We start from the raw sequence: 19,113 nt of genomic DNA, 5'->3' as shown, positions 1-19,113 counted from the left end.
TGGTAAATCTCCTCTGCACCCTTTCCAAAGCTTCCACATCCTTCCTATAATGCGGTGACCAGAATTGCACGCAATACTCCAAATGCGGCCGCACCAGAGTGTTGTATAGCTGCAACATGACCTCATGGCTCTGAAACTCAATCCCTCTACCAATAAAAGCTAACACACCGTCCGCCTTCTTAACAACTCTCTCAACCTGGGTGGCAACTTTCAGGGATCTATGTACATGGACACCGAGATCTCTCTGCTCATCCACACTGCCAAGAATCTTACCATTAGCCCAGTACTCAGTCTTCCTGTTATTCCTTCCAAAATGAATCAACTCACACTTTTCTGCATTAAACTCCATTTGCCACCTCTCAGCCCAGCGCTGCAGCTTATCTATGTCCCTCTGTAACTTGCAACATCCTTCCGCACTGTCCACAACTCCACCGACTTTAGTGTCATCTGCAAATTTACTCACCCATCCTTCTACGCCCTCCTCCAGGTCATTTATAAAAATGACAAACAGCAGTGGTCCCAAAACAGATCCTTGTGGTACACCACTAGTAACTGGACTCCAGTCTGAACATTTCCCATCAACCACCACCCTTTGTCTTCTTCCAGCTAGCCAATTTCTGATCCAAACTGCTAAATCACCCTGAATCCCATGCCTCCATATTTTCTGCAGTAGCCTACCATGGGGAACCTTATCAAACGCTTTACTGAAATCCATATACACCACATCAACTGCTTTACCCTCATCCACCTGTTTGGTCACGTTCTCAAAGAATTCTATAAGGTTTGTGAGGCACGACCTACCCTTCACAAAACCGTGTTGACTATCTCTAACCAAATTATTCCTTTCCAGATGATTATACATCCTATCTCTTATAAACCTTTCCAAGATTTTTCCCACAACAGAAGTAAGGCTCACTGGTCTATAATTACCGGGGTTATCTCTATTCCCCTTCTTGAACAAGGGGACAACATTTGCTATCCTCCAGTCTTCTGGCACTATTCCTGTAGACAAAGATGACTTAAAGATCAAGGCCAAAGGCTCAGCAATCTCCTCCCTAGCTTCCCAGAGAATCCTAGGATAAATCCCATCCGGCCCAGGTGACTTATCTATTTTCACACTTTCCAGAATTGCTAACACCTCCTCCTTATGAACCTCAAGCCCTTCTAGTCTAGTAGCCTGGATCTCAGTATTCTCCTCGACAACATTGTCTTTTTCCTGTGTGAATACTGACAAAAAATATTCATTTAACACTTCTCCTATCTCCTCGGACTCCAAGCACAACATCCCACTACTGTCCTTGACTGGCCCTTGTCATTTGTTTATTCCTGACATATCTATAGAAAGCTTTAGGGTTATCCTTGATCCTACCTGTCAAAGACTTCTCATGTCCCCTCCTGGCTCTTCTTAGCTCTCTCTTTAGGTCCTTCCTAGCTAACTTGTAACTCTCGAGCGCCCTAACTGAACCTTCATGTCTCATCTTTACATAAGTCTCCTTCTTCCTCTTGACAAGTGTTTCGACTGCTTTAGTGAACCATGGTTCCCTCACACGACCACTTCCTCCCTGCCTGACTGGTACATACTTATGAAGGACACGCAGTAGCTGTTCCTTGAACAAGCTTCACATTTCCATTGTGCCCATCCCCTGCAGTTTTCCTCTCCATCCGATGTATCCTAAGTCTTGCCTCATCGCATCATAATTGCCTTTCCCCCAGATATAACTCTTGCCCTGCGCTATATACCTATCCCTTTTCATCACTAAAGTAAACGTATTCGAATTGTGGTCACGATCACCAAAGTGCTCACCTACCTCCAAATCTAACACCTGTCCTGGTTCATTACCCAGTACCAAATCCAATATGGCCTTGCCTCTCGTTGGCCGATCTACATACTGTGTCAGGAAACCCTCCTGCACACATTGGACAAAAACGGACCCATCTAATGTACTCAAACTATCGCGTTTCCAGTCAATATTTGGAAAGTTAAAGTCCCCCATAACAACTACCCTGTTGCTTTCGCTCCTATCCAGAATCATCTTTGCAATCCTCTCCTCTACATCTCTGGAACTTTTCGGAGGCCTATCGAAAACCCCTAACAGGGTGCCCTCTCCTTTCCTGTTTCTAACCTCAGCCCATACTACCTCAGTAGACGAGTCCTCATCAAACATCCTTTCTGCCACCGTAATACTGTCCTTGACTAACAATGCCACCCCTCCCCCTCTTTTACCACCTTCCCTGAGCTTACTGAAATATCTAAATCCTGGCACCTGCAACAACCATTCCTGTCCCTGCTCTATCCATGTCTCCGAAATGGGCACAATATTGAAGTCCCAGGTACCAACCCATGCCGCAAGTTCACCCACCTTATTCCGGATGCTCCTGGCATTGAAGAAGACACACTTTAAACCACCTTCCTGCCTACCGGTACACTCCTGCAACTTTGAAACCCTACTCATGACCTCATGACTCTCAACCTCCTGTATACTGGAGCTACAATTCAGCTTCCCATGCCCCTGCTGAACTATTTTAAACCGTCCCGAAGAGCATTAGCAAATTTCCCCCCCAGAATATTGGTACCCCTCTGGTCCAGGTGCAGACCATCCTGTTTGCAGAGGTCCCACCGACCCCAGAATGAGCCCCAATTATCCAGAAATCTGAAACCCTCCCTCCTGCACTATCCCTGTAGCCACGTGTTCAACTCCTCTCTCTCCCTATTCCATGTCTCGCTATCACGTGGCACGGGTAACAACCCAGAGATAATAACTCTCTTTGTCCTAGATCTAAGTTTCCACCCTAGCTCCCTGAATTCCTGCCTTACAACCCCATTCCTTTTCCTACCTATGTCGTTGGCACCTATGTGGACCACGACTGGGGGCTGCTCCCCCTCCCACTTCAGGATCCCATAAACACGATCCGAGACATCACGTACCCTGGCACCTGGGAGGCAACACACCAACCGTGAGTCTCTCTCGTTCCAACAGAATCTCCTATCTATCCCCCTAACTATGGAGTCTCCAATGACTAATGCTCTACTCCTCTCCCCCCTTCCCTTCTGAGCAACAGGGCAGACTCTGTGCCAGAGACCTGTACCCCATGGCTTAACCCTGGTAAGTCCCCCCCCCCCAACAGTATCCAAAGCGGTATACTTGTTACTAAGGGGAACGGCCACAGGGGATCCCTGTACTGACTGCTTCCTCTCAGCCCCTCTCACCATCACCCATCTATCTATATTCTTCGGAGTAACTACATCCCTGAAGCTTCTATCTATGACCAACTCTGCCTCCCGAATGATCCAAAGTTCATCCAACTCCAGCTCCAGTTCCCTAACACGGTTTCTGAGGAGCTGGAGATGGGTGCACTTCCCACAGATGAAATCAGCAGGGACACTGACGGCGTCCCTCACCTCAAACATTCTGCAGGAGGAACATTGCACTACCTTCCCTGTCACCCCCTCTAGGTAAAAAAAAAAGAAAGAAAGAGCTTACCTGTTATTCACTCCCCTTCTCAGCAAGCACTCACTCAGCAACCTCTGCGCCCCGCGCGATAACACCTGAGGGAAAATAAATAAAAACTACTTACCAGTCACCAGCCAATCCCTTACCTGCAGGCTGTGACGTCACGGTTCAACTTTCCACTTCTACCTGCCCTCGAGCCTTCCTCTTGATCCTTACAGCGGTTATTTTTTTTGGTTAGAGGAGGGGGTAGGGAGGGAAACACTGAAGAAGTGTTTTGGGTTTAAGTGTCACTTGACAAGAGCTCCTCCACAAACCACCTCCGAGTTAGGGTGAGCACACGGACGTATGCAAATTTCCCCTGCAATGGTCAATCAGCAGCTCCGCTCTACTGCCCTCTGCTGGATGCTTGTCTTCACTTGAACAGCTAGGGTCTCTTGTTCAGGTACGCCTCCAAGTTAGGGTGAGCACACGGATGTATGCAAATTTCCCCTGCAATGGCCAATCAGCAGCTCCGCTCCACTGCCCTCTGGTGGATCAGAGGACAGGATTGGCAGCTAAACATTCCAGGATTTAGATGTTTTAGGCGGAATAGAGGGGGTTGTAAAAGGGGTGGCGGAGTTGCGCTACTGGTTAGGGAGAATATCACAGCTGTACTACAGGAGGACACCTCAGATGGCAGTGAGGCTATATGGGTAGAGATCAGGAATAAAAAGGGTGCAGTCACAATGTTGGGGGTTTACTACAGGCCTCCCAACAGCCAGCAGGAGATAGAGGAACAGATAGGTAGACAGATTTTGGAAAAAAGTAAAACAACAGGGTTATTGTGATGGGAGACTTCAACTTCCCCAATATTGACTGGGAATCACTTAGTGCTAGGGGCTTAGATGGGGCAGAGTTTGTAAGGAGCATCCAGGAGGGCTTCTTAAAACAATATGTAGACAGTCCAACTAGGGAAGGGGCTGTACTGGACCTGGTATTGGGGAATGAGCCCGACCAGGTGGTAGACGTTTCAGTAGGGGAGCATTTCGGTAACAGTGACCACAATTCAGTAAGTTTTAATGTGCTCGTGGACAGGGATAAGAGTGGTCCTAGGGTGAATGTGCTAAATTGGGGGAAGGCTAATTATAACAATGTTAGGCGGGAACTGAAGAACCTAGATTGGGGGCGGATGTTTGAGGGTAAATCAACATCTGACATGTGGGAGGCTTTCAAGTGTCAGTTGAAAGGAATTCAGGACCGGCATGTTCCTCTGAGGAAGAAGGATAAATACGGCAATTTTCGGGAACCTTGGATAACGAGAGATATTGTAGGCATCGTCAAAAAGAAAAAGGAGGCACTTGTCAGAGCTAGAAGGCTGGGAACAGACGAAGCCTGTGTGGAATATAAGGAAAGTAGGAAGGAACTTAAGCAAGGAGTCAGGAGGGCTAGAAGGGGTCATGAAAAGTCATTGGCAAATAGGGTTAAGGAAAATCCCAAGGCTTTTTACACGTACATAAAAAGCAAGAGAGTAGCCAGGGAAAAGGTTGGCCCCCTGAAGAATAGGCAAGGGAATCTATGTGTGGAGCCAGAGGAAATGGGCGAGGTACTAAATGAATACTTTGCATCAGTATTCACCAAAGAGAAGGAATTGGTGGATGTTGTGTCTGGAGAAGGGTGTGTAGATAGCCTGGGTCACATTGAGATCCAAAAAGACGAGGTGTTGGGCGTCTTGAAAAATATTAAGGTAGATAAGTCCCCAGGGCCTGATGGAATCTACCCCAGAATACTGAAGGAGGCTAGAGAGGAAATTGCTGAGACCTTGACAGAAATCTTTGGATCCTCACTGTCAATAGCCAATGTTGTTCCTTTGTTTAAGAAGGGTAGCAAGGATTATCCAGGGAACTACAGGCCGGTGAGCCTTTCATCAGTGGTAGGGAAATTACTGGAGAGAATTCTTCGAGACAGGATCTACTCCCATTTGGAAGCAAATGGATGTATTAGTGAGAGACAGCATGGTTTTGTGAAGGTGAGGTCGTGTCTCACTAACTTGATAGAGTTTTTCGAAGAGGTCACAAAGGTGATTGATGCAGGTAGGGCAGTGGATGTTGTCTATATGGACTTCAGTAAGGCCTTTGACAACGTCCCTCATGGTAGACTGGTACAAAAGGTGAAGTCACACGGGATCAGGGGTGAGCTGGCAAGGTGGATACAGAACTGGCTAGGTCATAGAAGGCAGAGAGTAGCAATGGAAGGCTGCTTTTCTGATTGGAGGGCTGTGACTAGTGGTGTTCCGCAGGGATCAGTGCTGGGATCTTTGCTGTTTGTAGTATATATAAATGATTTGGAGGAAAATGTAACTGGTCTGATTAGTAAGTTTGCGGACGACACAAAGGTTGGTGGAATTGCGGATAGTGACGAGGACTGTCAGAGGATACAGCAGGATTTAGATCATTTGGAGACTTGGGCGGAGAGATGGCAGATGGAGTTTAATCCGGACAAATGTGAGGTAATGCATTTTGGAAGGTCTAATGCAGGTAGGGAATATACAGTGAATGGTAGAACCCTCAAGAATATTGGCAGTCAGAGAGATCTAGGTGTACAGGTCCACAGGTCACTGAAACGGGCAACACGGGTGGAGAAGGTAGTCAAGAAGGCATACGGCATGCTTGCCTTCATTGGCCGGGGCATTGAGTATAAGAATTGGCAAGTCATGTTGCAGCTGTATAGAACCTTAGTTAGGCCACACTTGGAGTATAGTGTTCAATTCTGGTCGCAAAACTACCAGAAGGATGTGGTGGCTTTAGAGAGGGTGCAGAAGAGATTTACCAGGATGTTGCCTGGTATGGAGGGCATTAGCTATGAGGAGTTGTTGAATAAACTTGGTTTGTTCTCACTAGAACAACGGAGGTTGAGGGGCGACCTGATAGAGGTCTACAAAATTATGAGGGGCATAGACAGAGTGGATAGTCAGAGGCTTGTGGAGTCAATTACTAGGGGGCAGAGGTTTAAGGTGTGAGGCGCAAGGTTTAGAGGAGATGTACGAGGCAAGTGTTTTACACAGAGGATAGTGGGTGCCCGGAACTCGCTGCCGGAGGAGGTGGTGGAAGCAGGGTCGATAGTGACATTTAAAGGGCTTCTGGACAAATACATGAATAGGATGGGAATAGAGAGATACAGACCCAGGAAGTGTAGAAGATTGTAGTTTAGTCGGGCAGCATGGTCGGCACGGGCTTGGAGGGCCGAAGGGCCTGTTGCTGTGCCCGGGGACTTTATCTATTTTCAGCCTGTCCAGAATTGCCAAAACCTCTTCCCTACGTACCTCAATGCCATCTATTCTAATAGCCTGGGTCTCAGCATTGTCCTCCACAACATTATCTTTTTCCTGAGTGAATACTGATGAAAAATATTCATTTAGTATCTCGCCTATCTCTTCAGACTCCACACACAACTTCCCATCCCTGCCCTTGACTGGTCCTACTCTTTCCCTAGTCATTCGCTTATTCCTGACATACCTATAGAAAGCTTTTGGGTTTTCCTTGATCCTACCTGCCAAATACTTCTCATGTCCTCTCCTTGCTCGTCTTATCTCTCTCTTTAGATCCTTCCTCGCTACCTTGTAACTATCCATCTCCCCAACTGAAACTTCACACCTCATCTTCAGATACGCCTCCTTCTTCCTCTTAACAAGAGATTCCACTTCTTTGGTAAACCACGGTTCCCTCGCTCTACGCCTTCCTCCCTGCCTGACCGGTACGTACTTATCAAGAACACGCAGTAGCTGATCCTTGAACAAGCTCCACTTATCCAGTGTGCCCAACACTTGCAGCCTACTTCTCCACCTTATCCCCCCCAAGTCACGTCTAATGGCATCATAATTGCCCTTCCCCCAGCTATAACTCTTGCCCTGCGGTGTATACTTATCCCTTTCCATCATTAACGTAAACGTCACCGAATTGTGGCCACTGTCCCCAAAGTGCTCTCCTACCTCCAAATCCAACACCTGGCCTGGTTCATTACCCAAAACCAAATCCAACGTGGCCTCGCCTCTTGTTGGCCTGTCAACATATTGTGTCAGGAAACCCTCCTGCACACACTGTACAAAAAACAACCCATCTAATGCATCATCGGGGAGTACGCCGCACACCGTTGGGACGGCCTCAGGACGTTACCTGAAGGCCCTCCCCCGATGCTGCTCCCCCGATGGGCCGAGTTCCCGACGGCGCGGGACACGTGGGGCGAGATTCTCCGATCCCCCGCCGGGTCGGAGAATCGCCGGGGGCTGGCGTGAATCCCGCCCCGCCGGTTGCCGAATTCTCCCAGAAATCACTTGCTCACTGCTCCCGCTGAAATTGACTAGCCTGCTCCGCTCCCGCTGAAATCGGCTCACTGGTCTGTAGTTCCCTGGACTATCCTTGCTACCCTTCTTAAACAGAGGAACAACGTTGGCTCTTCTCCAGTCCTCCGGGACATCCCCTGAAGACAGTGAGGATCCAAAGATTTCTGTGAAGGCCTCAGCAATTTCCTCTCCAGCCTCCTTCAGTATTCTGGGGTAGTCCCATCAGGCCCTGGGGACTTATCTACCTTAATATTTTTTAAGACACCCAACACCTCGTCTTTTTGGATCTCAATGTGACCCAGGCTATCTACACCCCCTTCTCCAGACTCAACATCTACCAATTTCTTCTCTTTGGTGAATACTAATGCAAAGTATTCATTTAGTACCTCGCCCATTTCCTCTGGCTCCACACATAGATTCCCTTGCCTATCCTTCAGTGGGCCAACCCTTTCCCTGGATACCCTCTTGCTTTTTATGTACGTGTAAAAAGCCTTGGGATTTTCCTTAACCCTATTTGCCAATGACTTTTCGTGACCCCTTCTAGCCCTCCTGACTCCTTGCTTAAGTTCCTTCCTACTTTCCTTATATTCCACGCAGGCTTCGTCTGTTCCCAGCCTTTTAGCCCTGACAAATGCCTCCTTTTTCTTTTTGACGAGGCCTACAATATCTCTCGTTATCCAAGGTTCCCGAAAATTGCCGTATTTATCCTTCTTCCTCACAGGAACATGCCGGTCCTGAATTCCTTTCAACTGCCACTTGAAAGCCTCCCACATGTCAGATGTTGATTTGCCCTCAAACATCCGCCCCCAATCTATGTTCTTCAGTTCCCGCCTAATATTGTTATAATTAGCCTTTCCCCAATTTAGTACATTCATCCTAGGACCACTCTTATCCTTGTCCACAAGTACTTTAAAACTTACTGAATTGTGGTCACTGTTACCAAAATGCTCCCCTACTGAAACATCTACCACCTGGCTGGGCTCATTCCCCAATACCAGGTCCAGTACCGCCCCTTCCCTAGTTGGACTGTCTACATATTGTTTTAAGAAGCCCTCCTGGTTGCTCCTTACAAACTCCGCCCCGTCTAAGCCCCTGGCACTAAGTGAGTCCCAGTCAATATTGGGGAAGTTGAAGTCTCCCATCACCACAACCCTGTTGTTTTTACTCTTTTGCAAAATCTGTCTACCTATCTGCTCCTCTATCTCCCGCTGGCTGTTGGGAGGCCTGTAGTAAATCCCCAACATTGTGACTGCACCCTTCTTATTCCTAATCTCTACCCATATAGCCTCACTGCCCTCTGAGGTGTCCTCCCGCAGTACAGCTGTGATATTCTCCCTAACCAGTAGCACAACTCCGCCTCCCCTTTTACCTCCCCCTCTATCCCGCCTGAAATATCTAAATCCTGGAACGTTTAGCTGCCAATCCTGCCCTTCCCTCAACCAGGTCTCTGTAATGGCAACAACACCATAGTTCCAAGTACTAATCCAAGCTCTAAGTTCATCTGCCTTACCCGTAATACTTCTTGCATTAAAACATATGCACTTCAGGCCACCAGACCCGCTGTGTTCAGCAACTTCTCCCTGTCTGCTCTGCCTCAGAGCCCCACTGTCCCTATTCCCTAGTTCTCCCTCAATGCTCTCACCTTCTGACCTATTGCTCCCGTGCCCACCCCCCTGCCATACTAGTTTAAACCCTCCCGTGTGACACTAGCAAACCTTGCGGCCAGGATATTTATGCCTCTCCGGTTTAGATGCAACCCGTCCTTCTTATATAGGTCACACCTGTCCCGGAAGAGCTCCCAGTGGTCCAGATAACGGAAACCCTCCCTCCTACACCAGCTGTTTAGCCACGTGTTTAGCTGCTCTATCTTCCTATTTCTAGCCTCACTGGCACGTGGCACAGGGAGTAACCCCGAGATTACAACCCTAGAGGTCCTGTCTTTTAACTTTCTGCCCAGCTCCCTGAACTCCTGCTGCAGGACCTCATGCCCCTTCCTGCCTATGTCGTTAGTACCAATATGTACAATGACCTCTGCCTGTTTGCCCTCCCCCTTCAGGATGCCCTCTACCCATTCGGAGACATCCTGGATCCTGGCACCAGGGAGGCAACATACCATCCTGGAGTCTCTTTCACGTCCACAGAAGCGCCTATCTGTGCCCCTGACTATAGAGTCCCCTATTACTATTGCTCTTCTGCGCTTTGACCCTCCCTTCTGAACATCAGAGCCAGCCGTGGTGCCACTGCTCTGGCTGCTGCTGTTTTCCCCTGATAGGCTATCCCCCCCCCGACCGTATCCAAAGGGGTATACCTGTTCGAGAGGGGGACAACCACAGGGGATTCCTGCACTGACTGCCTGCCCTTTCTGGTGGTCACCCATTTCTCTGCCTGCACCTTGGGTGTGACCACATTTACATAACTGCGATCTATGACGCTTTCCGCCACCTACATGCTCCTAAGTGCATCCAATTACTGCTCCAACCGAACCATGCGGTCTGTGAGGAGCTCCAGTTGGGTGCACTTTCTGCAGATGAAGCGATCCGGGACGCTGGAAGCCTCCCTGACCTGCCACATCTCACAGTCAGAGCACTGCACCCCTCTAACTGACATTGCGTCAATTAATTAAAATTAAAATTTTTAAAATAATGTTTTAAAAAAAATATATTAAAAAAAAATTTCAAAGTTACTGTTAACTATCTGTTTCCTAGCATTAGATTTCTAATAGAAATGCGAAAGCTAAATATAGTACTCTCCGATCTCTGGCTTAGATACCCCTCTAAATTATAATTAAGTAATTATGTTTAATTAGTTACCAATGCTTAATTTTTTAAATTTAGTGTAGATTCCCAACCAGTCACTCAGGCCACAGCTTTTCTGTGATGTCACTTCAGTTTCCCCCCGACACACACAATTTGAAAAAGGTATAAAAGTAAAAATAGAGCAAAAATCACTTACTTACCTTCTTAACTTCTGAATGTCTTAGATGTTCTCAGGTTCTCTCCCTGACAGAGACTGCTCCTCCTCCTCCGAACCTTGACCTGCTAATAATATAATATAATAATAATATAATATGGCACTTACCTCACACCAATGGGTCTTATTATTAGGTTAGAGGAGGAGGGCGGGTGGGAGACACTACACGTGTAGTGTCTCGGGTTTCCTCTCCACCAGAATTTATTGATGTGGGGGGGTGGGGGGGGGCGGGGGGAGGGGGGTGGGGGGGTGGGGGGGGGGGATCCCAGAAGTCCGCAGGTCGAAAAAAATTAAAACAGAAAAGAAGTGTTTTTTTAAAAGGATAAAATTACCTCCCAGAAATCACTTGCGCACCCTCCCGCTGAAATCGACTGTCCTGTTCCTGTGAAGGTAAGTGTTTTAAAGGATAAACTGACCTCCCAGAAATCACTTGCGCACCGCTCCCGCTGAAATCGACTGTCCTGTTCCTGTGAAGGTAAGTGTTTTTAAAGGATAAACTTACCTCCCAGAAATCACTTGCGCACCGCTCCTGCTGAAATCGACTGTGGAAATCGAGAACTAGTGGACAGACTATAGTGATATTCCGATATCAATATACATGATCAATGTATGTAAATGTAGTACAGTCATTTCAACACTAGATGGCTCACAGTCAGATACTATAAGAACTAGTTTCCCGCCTTTTCTAAGTTAGATGACATGATGCAATTCAGAACAGTGAACAAGCAAGACATAGAATAGCTAGAGTGAGAGAAGTTAGAACTAGTTTGTTATAATAGTGTATAGTTATATAATTATCTGTATTGTACTTTAATTCTTTATTGTTAGTTTAGTTTTGAGCAAATTTGATTGAATTCTTTGAGGAGGTAACTAAGTGTGTAGATGAAGGTAGAGCAGTTGATGTCATATACATGGATTTTAGTGAGGCGTTTAATAAGGTTCCCCATGGTCGGCTCATGAAGAAAGTAAGGAGGTGTGGGATACAGGGAAATTTGGCCAATTGGATAAGTAACTGGCTATCACATAGAAGACAGAGGGTGGTGGTGGATGGAAAATTTTCAGACTGGAGACCAGTTACCAGCGGTGTACCACAGGGATCAGTGCTGGGTCCTCTGCTATTTGTGATTTTTATCAATGACTTGGAGGAGGGGGCTGAAGGGCGGGTCAGTAAATTTGCTGATGATACCAAGGTTGGTGGAGTAGTGGATGAGGTGGAGGGCTGTTGTAGGCTGCAAAGAGACATTGATAGGATGTAGAGCTGGGCCGCAAAATGGCAGATGGAGTTTAACCCTGGTAAGTGCGAGGTGATTCATTTTGGTAGAAAACATTTGAATGCGGATTACAGGGTCAATGGCAGGGTGTTGAGGAATGTGGAGGAACAGAGAGATCTTGCGGTTCATGTCCACAGATCTCTGAAGGTTGCCACTCAAGTGGATAGAGCCGCGAAGAAGGCCTATAGTGTGTTAGCGTTTATCAACAGGGGGCTTGAGTTTAAGAGCTGCGGGGTTATGCTGCAACTATACATGACCCTGGTGAGACCACATTTGGAGTATTGTGTGCAGTTCTGGTCACCTCATTATAGGAAGGATGTGGAAGCATTGGAAAGGGTGCAAAGGAGATTAACCAGGATGCTGCCTGGTTTGGAGGGTAGGTCTTATGAGGAAAGGTTGAGGGAGCTCGGGCTTTTCCTTTTGGAGCAGAGGAGGATGAGAGGCGACTTAATAGAGGTTTATAAGATAATGAGGGGGATAGATAGAGTGGACGTTCAGAGACTATTTCCTCGGGTGGATGTAGCTGTTACAAGGGGGTATAACTTTCAGGTTCAGGGTGGGAGATATAGGAGGGATGTCCGAGGTAGGTTCTTTACTCAGAGAGTGGTTAGGGTGTGGAATGGACTGCCTGCTGTGATAGTGGAGTCGGACACTTTAGGAACTTTCAAGCGGTTATTGGACAGGCACACGGAGCACACCAGAATGACAGGGAGTGGCATAGCTTGATCTTGGTTTTGGACAATGCTCGGCACATCATCAAGGGCCGAAGGGCCTGTTCTGTGCTGTACTGTTCTATGTTCTAAAAGGACTCACAGTTTATTATTTTATTACTCATTAAATAGTTCATCTTTCAACAAGAAGACTATTGGTCATTTTTTCATCCTGATGGATTCAAGAGTAATATATATATTTTAGATAAGTCATTGTTTAAAATATAACACAGACAGCATGGTAAATACATCCCTCGTGGCCCCATCACATTCCCAGTCGCTGGACTGCTGAACTCGTCTTTCTTTCAATGCTTCTCTCCCTCTCAGTTATTCTGTTTGAACCATTCATCATACCCTCCGAACCGCATCTATTAACTTTATTTCTCTCACGCCTCCTTTTATTCTACAATCATTTAATAATTTCTTACTCCGATCCAAGATGCATTTAAGGGAGATGTGGATAAAGGTATAATCAAGGAATTGAAGGATATCTTGATGGTGTCAGCTGAAGAGGGCTGAGAGAAGTTTCACCTGGAGTGTGAGCACGTAGCTGGACCAGTTGGGGTGAATGGTCTGCTTCTGTATAGTGGATATAATTTTTGTAATTAATTTCCTTTTGTACTTGAGCATTGATTTTCTAGCTCTATTTACTCCTCTGCTGTTTCTCCTGCCACTGCTGATGCAGGGTCCTATAGATCTGAAGCATTAACATTGATTTGAAGTGATTGTTTTGTACTCGCCCCGATTTACAGGCACCACGCCCTGGACATGAAATGGACAGGATGAGAATCATCAAACGCAGGCTGTCGATGACATTGCGCAGTAGTCGGCCTCTCGATGACTCCCTCTCCCAACTGGCTGAACAGATCAGTCTGGAGGAGAATAACTCGAAGGACAACGGTAAGAGGTGCAACCCTCCTCACAATGCAGAGATTCAGGCCAGTCTTTGCCACTCTGGCCTTTTGATTAGTCTCGACCTCCAACTCCTTCTAAGTGTTTCTGTGTGTGTTTGATTGCAGCCAACCAGTGGTTCAGCTTCCAACTCCATGCATGCTTGATTATCTTAGTAAATGAGGTTTTCCAAATGTAAAATGTGCTTGAAGGAGAAAGGCCAGTTCTATTTAAAATTTACAGACACACTTTTATTAGAGAAGAATGAGAGAGGATTCCAGTCTAAAATTCTGACAGGGCTGGACAGATTGGATGCAGGAATAAAGTGTGTCCCCTCCCCCCCGGTGTGGGCGGGATCTAGAACAAGGTGTCACAACCTCAGGACACATATAGGGCCGAGATGTGGAGAAACGTCTTCACTCAGAGGGTGGTGAATCTGTGGAATTCTCTACCACAGAAGGCTGTGGAGGCTAAGTCACTGAATTTTTAAAGAAGGAATAGATTTCTAAACCCTGAAGGTGTCAGGGAGAGCGTGGAGTACGGTGTTGAGATAGACGATTAGCCATGATCAAGTTAAATAATGGAGTAGGCTTGAAGGGCCGAACGGCCTCCTCCTGTTCCTTTTCTATGTATCTTATATATTTTGGGGAGGCCTGTTTAGCTCACTTGGGTAGACAATTAGTTTGTGATACAGTGTGGGTTCAATCCCCCTACCGCCTGAGATTATTCATTCTCAACCTTACCCCTCACCTGAGGGGTGGTGAACCTCAGGTTAAATCATCACCCATCAGCTCTCCCCCTCAAAGGGGAAAGGAGCCTATGGTCATCTGGGACTATGGCGACTTGGCCTTCATATATTTTCAGATGACAATTAACGGTATATTTGAAGCTCTTGCAGAAACGGTTCGGTAATTAATCTATGTTATATGTTCAAAATTCTTAGCATAGATGATTGCTAATAGTAGTGTCTAAATCTCTCTCTTTAATTCCACTCAACAATCAATTCTTCCCTCTTTGTGCTTTTAGAATTTCAATTTGCTTTCTAACTTCAACGGCAGATGCAATATTGCTGATTTTTCCAGAAAGGGCTGCCACAGTTAAACAAGAGAATGTGTTGCTAATTCAATTCAGAAACTATTAGTGTTTTCACACTGACTAAACTACCATCAGAGTGTGATCATTCAGAACCTGGCACATCTCCCATTCTGTATCCCATAACAGTGTACACGAGGTTGTATCAGCAACACAGCTCCACCCGGGAATTTCAATGTCCTACACTTTGATACACAAATAATCATTTCAGATATGGAATTTGGAAATATGTGTATTGTGACCACAGAGGGGTTCATACGAAAGGCTTAAATAAACTAGTTCTTTCTTGTACAAGTAACTATTTACACATGTACACAGGTCCCAGTCAGGATCTCTCTGCTCGGCTCCTACACGGGCCGAGTTTATACATAGTGTCCATAGTTCCACTGATGGGGCCCCACCCCTCAGCAGGAAAGCTCGTACTCAAGGTGACTCAGGAGGAGTCTAATTGGTCCGACCCCATAGGTCTCCTGCGGGTTATAACATCCCTCCCCCCAAATTCCGAAGACTTCTCTGAGGAAGGTGGAGTAGGATGCTTTTTCACATGCAGCTGCGCTTCATGTGGATGTGGAGCTGGATCAGGCGGTGTACATCTAAATGTCGAATGCTGTTTCCTCACTGAGCATCCTGTTTGGATGACCGCTGGTCGCTAGTCGCTGCTCGTCAGTCTGTTCACTGTCAGAAACCTGCGATGCCAAAGTGTGAGGAAGAGTTGGGAGAGGGTATGGAGGAGGGGTTCTAGTGTGAGGTGCTCTGGAGGGTGAACACCTCCCCCTTGTGCGTGAGGTTGGGGCTGATACAGCTGAAGGTGGTATAGAGAGCACTCCTCACGAGGGCGAGGATGAGCCGGCTCTTTAAGGCGGTAGAAGGTGTGTGTGAACGTTATGGGGAAGGCCCCGCAATCCACGTTCATATGTTTTGCTCCTGTCCAAAGCTGGAGGATTGCTGGAAGGAGGTGTTTAGGGTAATCTCTAACGTGCACGTGAAACTGGACCCAGGCCCTCGGGAGGCCATATTGGGGGTGTCGGACCAGCCGGGGATGGAAACGGGTGCGGAGGCAGATGTTGTAGCCTTCGCCTCGTTGATCGCCCGAAGGTGGATCTTGTGAGGGTGGAGAGCAACCTCTCCACCCTGTGCCCTGGCGTGGCGGGGGGACCTGCTGGAATTCTTAACTCTTGAGGAGGTCAAATTTGAACTGAGGGGAAGTTGGAGGGGTTCTACAATTCATGGGCATTATTCATTGTGCACTTTTGAGGGGGGTTGGGCCAGTTGGGGGGAGGGGCACTGTATGTGTTAATGGTGGCTATGGGTGATTCCTTTTTGTTATTTGTTCATGTTAACATGCAGGCTGCTGTTTGGAAGTTTGATGGGAGGATGGGATTGTTGTTATTGATACGGGGATTGACATTGCATTCGTTACTGATTATTGTTTATTCTTGGTGGGTGTAAATTTGGGAGAAAATGTGAAAAAGGAGGGGAATAAAAATATATTTTTTTAAAACCTCCGATGCCTGGGTCTCCATGTCGGAGTCGGAATCTTTGACCTTCTTTATTTCTGCATCGTGTCCCCCTTGGGGTAATGCCCTCAAAGCTACTGGTGCCGGGGGTGTCTGAGCCGAAACTGGCTCTTCTGGATTAGTTTTGCATATCGCTGTAGCGGAGGTGATCTCGGTGCCTCTTCATTTCTTGGTCCTGTACCCAAGCCTGGTACGATATTGGTCCTGTTTATCAACTACCACGCCTGGAACCCACTTGCCGTTTTCACCGAAGTTCCTAACGTAGACTGCTTCACCTGGTACGAACTGTCTGGTCTGTTTACACTTGTCTGGGCCCTTGTTCCTCTTGACCACGGTGTATTTTCCCGCCAGTATCTGGAAATACAAAACTGAGGCATGTCCGAAATCTGTGGCCCATCAAAGGGTCTGCCAGTTCTATGCCAATCGCAGCATGTGGGATGATACGGTACTGGCGAGGAGGGTGTCAAGGAGCCTGTGGTCTACTTTTCCAATCCTCTCTTGAACATTTGCACTGCTCCTTTGGCTAGCCCAGTTGATATGGGACCGTGCGGATGTGTCGCAGCCCATTAGTTTTCATAATACTCCCTAACTCTTTGCTAGTGAATGGTGTGCTGTTGTCGGTAACTATCACTTCTGGGATACCAGGGGCAGGATTCTCCACTCCCACGCCGAAGTGGCCGCGCCGTCGTGAACGCCGTCGAGGTTCACGACGGCGCGGAACGGCCCCGGTCCCGATCGATTCAGGCCCTGACAATGGGCCAGGATCGGAGCCGCGTCATCTACACGTGCCAGGCCTTGTTGCCCGCGTAAAAGCGGCGCCGCATAGATGACGCGGCCGGCACCGCATAACGGACGTCATCCACGCATGCGCGCCGCCCCGCAAGAAGATGGGGGACGGATCTTGCTGGACCACGGAAGGAAGGAGGTCCTCCTTCAGAGAGGACGGCCCAACGATCGGTAGGCACCGATCGCGGGCCACCCCACATTCCAGGTAAAGCCCGGTGCACGATCCCCCCTCGCCCCCCCCACAGGCCACCCCCCCAGCGTTCACGCACCGCCCACGACTGCAGCGACCAGGTGTGGACGGCGCCGGGGGGAACCCGCCGTTTTGGCCTGGCTGCTCGGCCCATCCGGGCCTCAGAATAGCGGGGGTGCCGGAGAATCGCCATTTTGGGTGTCTCCGGCGATTCTCCGGCCTGCGGCCCGCGAAACTCGACCGGGCCGTTCCCGCTGCTTGGGAGAATCATGGGAGGGCGTCGGACCAGCGTCCCCGGACATTTTGGTGGCCCAAGCGATTCTCCCAACTGGCGTGGGATGTGCAAAATGAGAGTCACAGAGTCGCAGTTTCTCAATAATTGTCTTCGAAGTCATGGGTGACATCCTCTGGACCTCCAGTCATTTTGAATGCACATCGTTTATGATCAGAAACATGGAGTCGAGGAAAGAACAGGCAAAGTCGGCATGGAGCCGTCCCCAAGTCGATCCCGGCCACTCCCAGGGTTGAAGAGGTGCAGCATGTGCGAGCTTCTGCAGTTCCTGGCACACGTTACATTGTTAGGACAGTCGTTCTATCTCTGCATTCAGGCCCGGCCACCAGACATAGCTGTGGGTGAGCATTTTCATTTTGCACACTCATGGGTGTCTGTTAGGAAGGCCCCTAAGTAAGGGGTCCTGACCCTTGTACAGGACCGGCACATGTCTCCAGAGGAGGATGCCATTGAACTCTGTCATTTTGGTGGTGAAAGCCACTGGAGAATGGTGCAAGTCAATGATAACCTGAAAGGCAGTGTACTGGACTCATACAACCCCCTGTGGGTATTTATTGTCATGTACTGCCGGGATTCCGGGTCCAACTCCAATTGGAGATATGCATTGCTCATATTGAGTTTTGTGAATAAGTGATCTCCAGCTGATTTTGCATATTAGTCCTCTATCCGTGGCATTGGGTACCAGTCCAATTTGGGGGCCCTATTCACAGTCAGTTTATAATCGCCACAAAGGTGAACAGTTTTGTCCGGCTTCAGGACGGGCACTACTGGTGCTGCCCAGTCTGCGACTTTAACCGGCCTGATGATCCCCAGGTCTTCCAGCTATCCGGGTTCTGCCTCAACCTTTGGTTGTGCGTCAGGGTCTACCTCAATTTTCGCCATGGTTCCTTTTAATCTCCCCAAGTCAGACTGGAAATACCTCGGGTAGCTTCCCCAATATCTCGTAGAGGCCTCCGGAGCTCATCTGGAAAATCCACTGCCAATCAAGGCAGAGACGCTGCAACAAGTCGCAGCCTAACAATCTGGGGCCATGTCCTATCAGGATAATCAGCAGCAGCCTTACAGACTGCTGTACATAAACTACAGTGGCCAGCCGTTCTCCCCTGTATCCCCTAACTGCAGGCATTGTAGTCCTGATTTGGTTTTCTGAAATGTTTGCCTACCGATTACCGAGACAGCAGCTCCCAATTCCATTTCCAAGGAATGGCCGTTTACTTGAATAGTGATCCTAATGGGGGCAGCTTTGGGTGCCACGATGCAGTTTAGCTGCATACACTCATCCTCTGGCTGTTTGAGGAGAAAGGAGCAAGTTCTGAGTTGACCCCTACCTCTAGTGGAGGAGCGGGCTGACTGTCTGCCCTGTGGTTCCTGCTTCCTGTGGCTGCTCAGGATGCGCATCCCACATCGCCTAGTGTCTTTGTCTTCTGGTTTGGGGGATGGGTCCTGCCAGGTCGACTCGGTCCTAGACCATTGACCCTGACCTCGGCGGTGTTCATTCCAGGGTGGGGTTTGGAAGTTCACATTTTAGGGGGTGCCATATGCCTGGAGGGGGCGCATCCCACGCTGTTGACTTCCATAACCTGCAACTCCTGCACTCTCTTCTGTGCACTCTCTCTCGAAAGAGAGA

General features: G+C 48.1%; 1 protein-coding gene across 2 annotated transcripts in view; it reads left to right on the top strand.

The window, feature by feature from the left end:
- LOC140388204 (cyclin-dependent kinase 16-like) overlaps nt 1-19,113 on the top strand; it is a 688,814-nt gene that overhangs the window by 75,801 nt on the left and 593,900 nt on the right. For both annotated transcript variants that reach the window (XM_072471989.1, XM_072471991.1), the window contains exon 2: nt 13,471-13,618. In XM_072471989.1, the coding sequence (XP_072328090.1) occupies nt 13,492-13,618 (127 nt within the window). In that variant the 5' untranslated portion in view covers nt 13,471-13,491. The remainder of the gene's footprint in view (nt 1-13,470; nt 13,619-19,113) is intronic.

This window comes from Scyliorhinus torazame, chromosome 13 (genome assembly GCF_047496885.1).
Source record: "Scyliorhinus torazame isolate Kashiwa2021f chromosome 13, sScyTor2.1, whole genome shotgun sequence".
NCBI lineage: Eukaryota > Metazoa > Chordata > Chondrichthyes > Carcharhiniformes > Scyliorhinidae > Scyliorhinus > Scyliorhinus torazame.
This window is presented reverse-complemented; position numbering and strand designations above follow the sequence as displayed.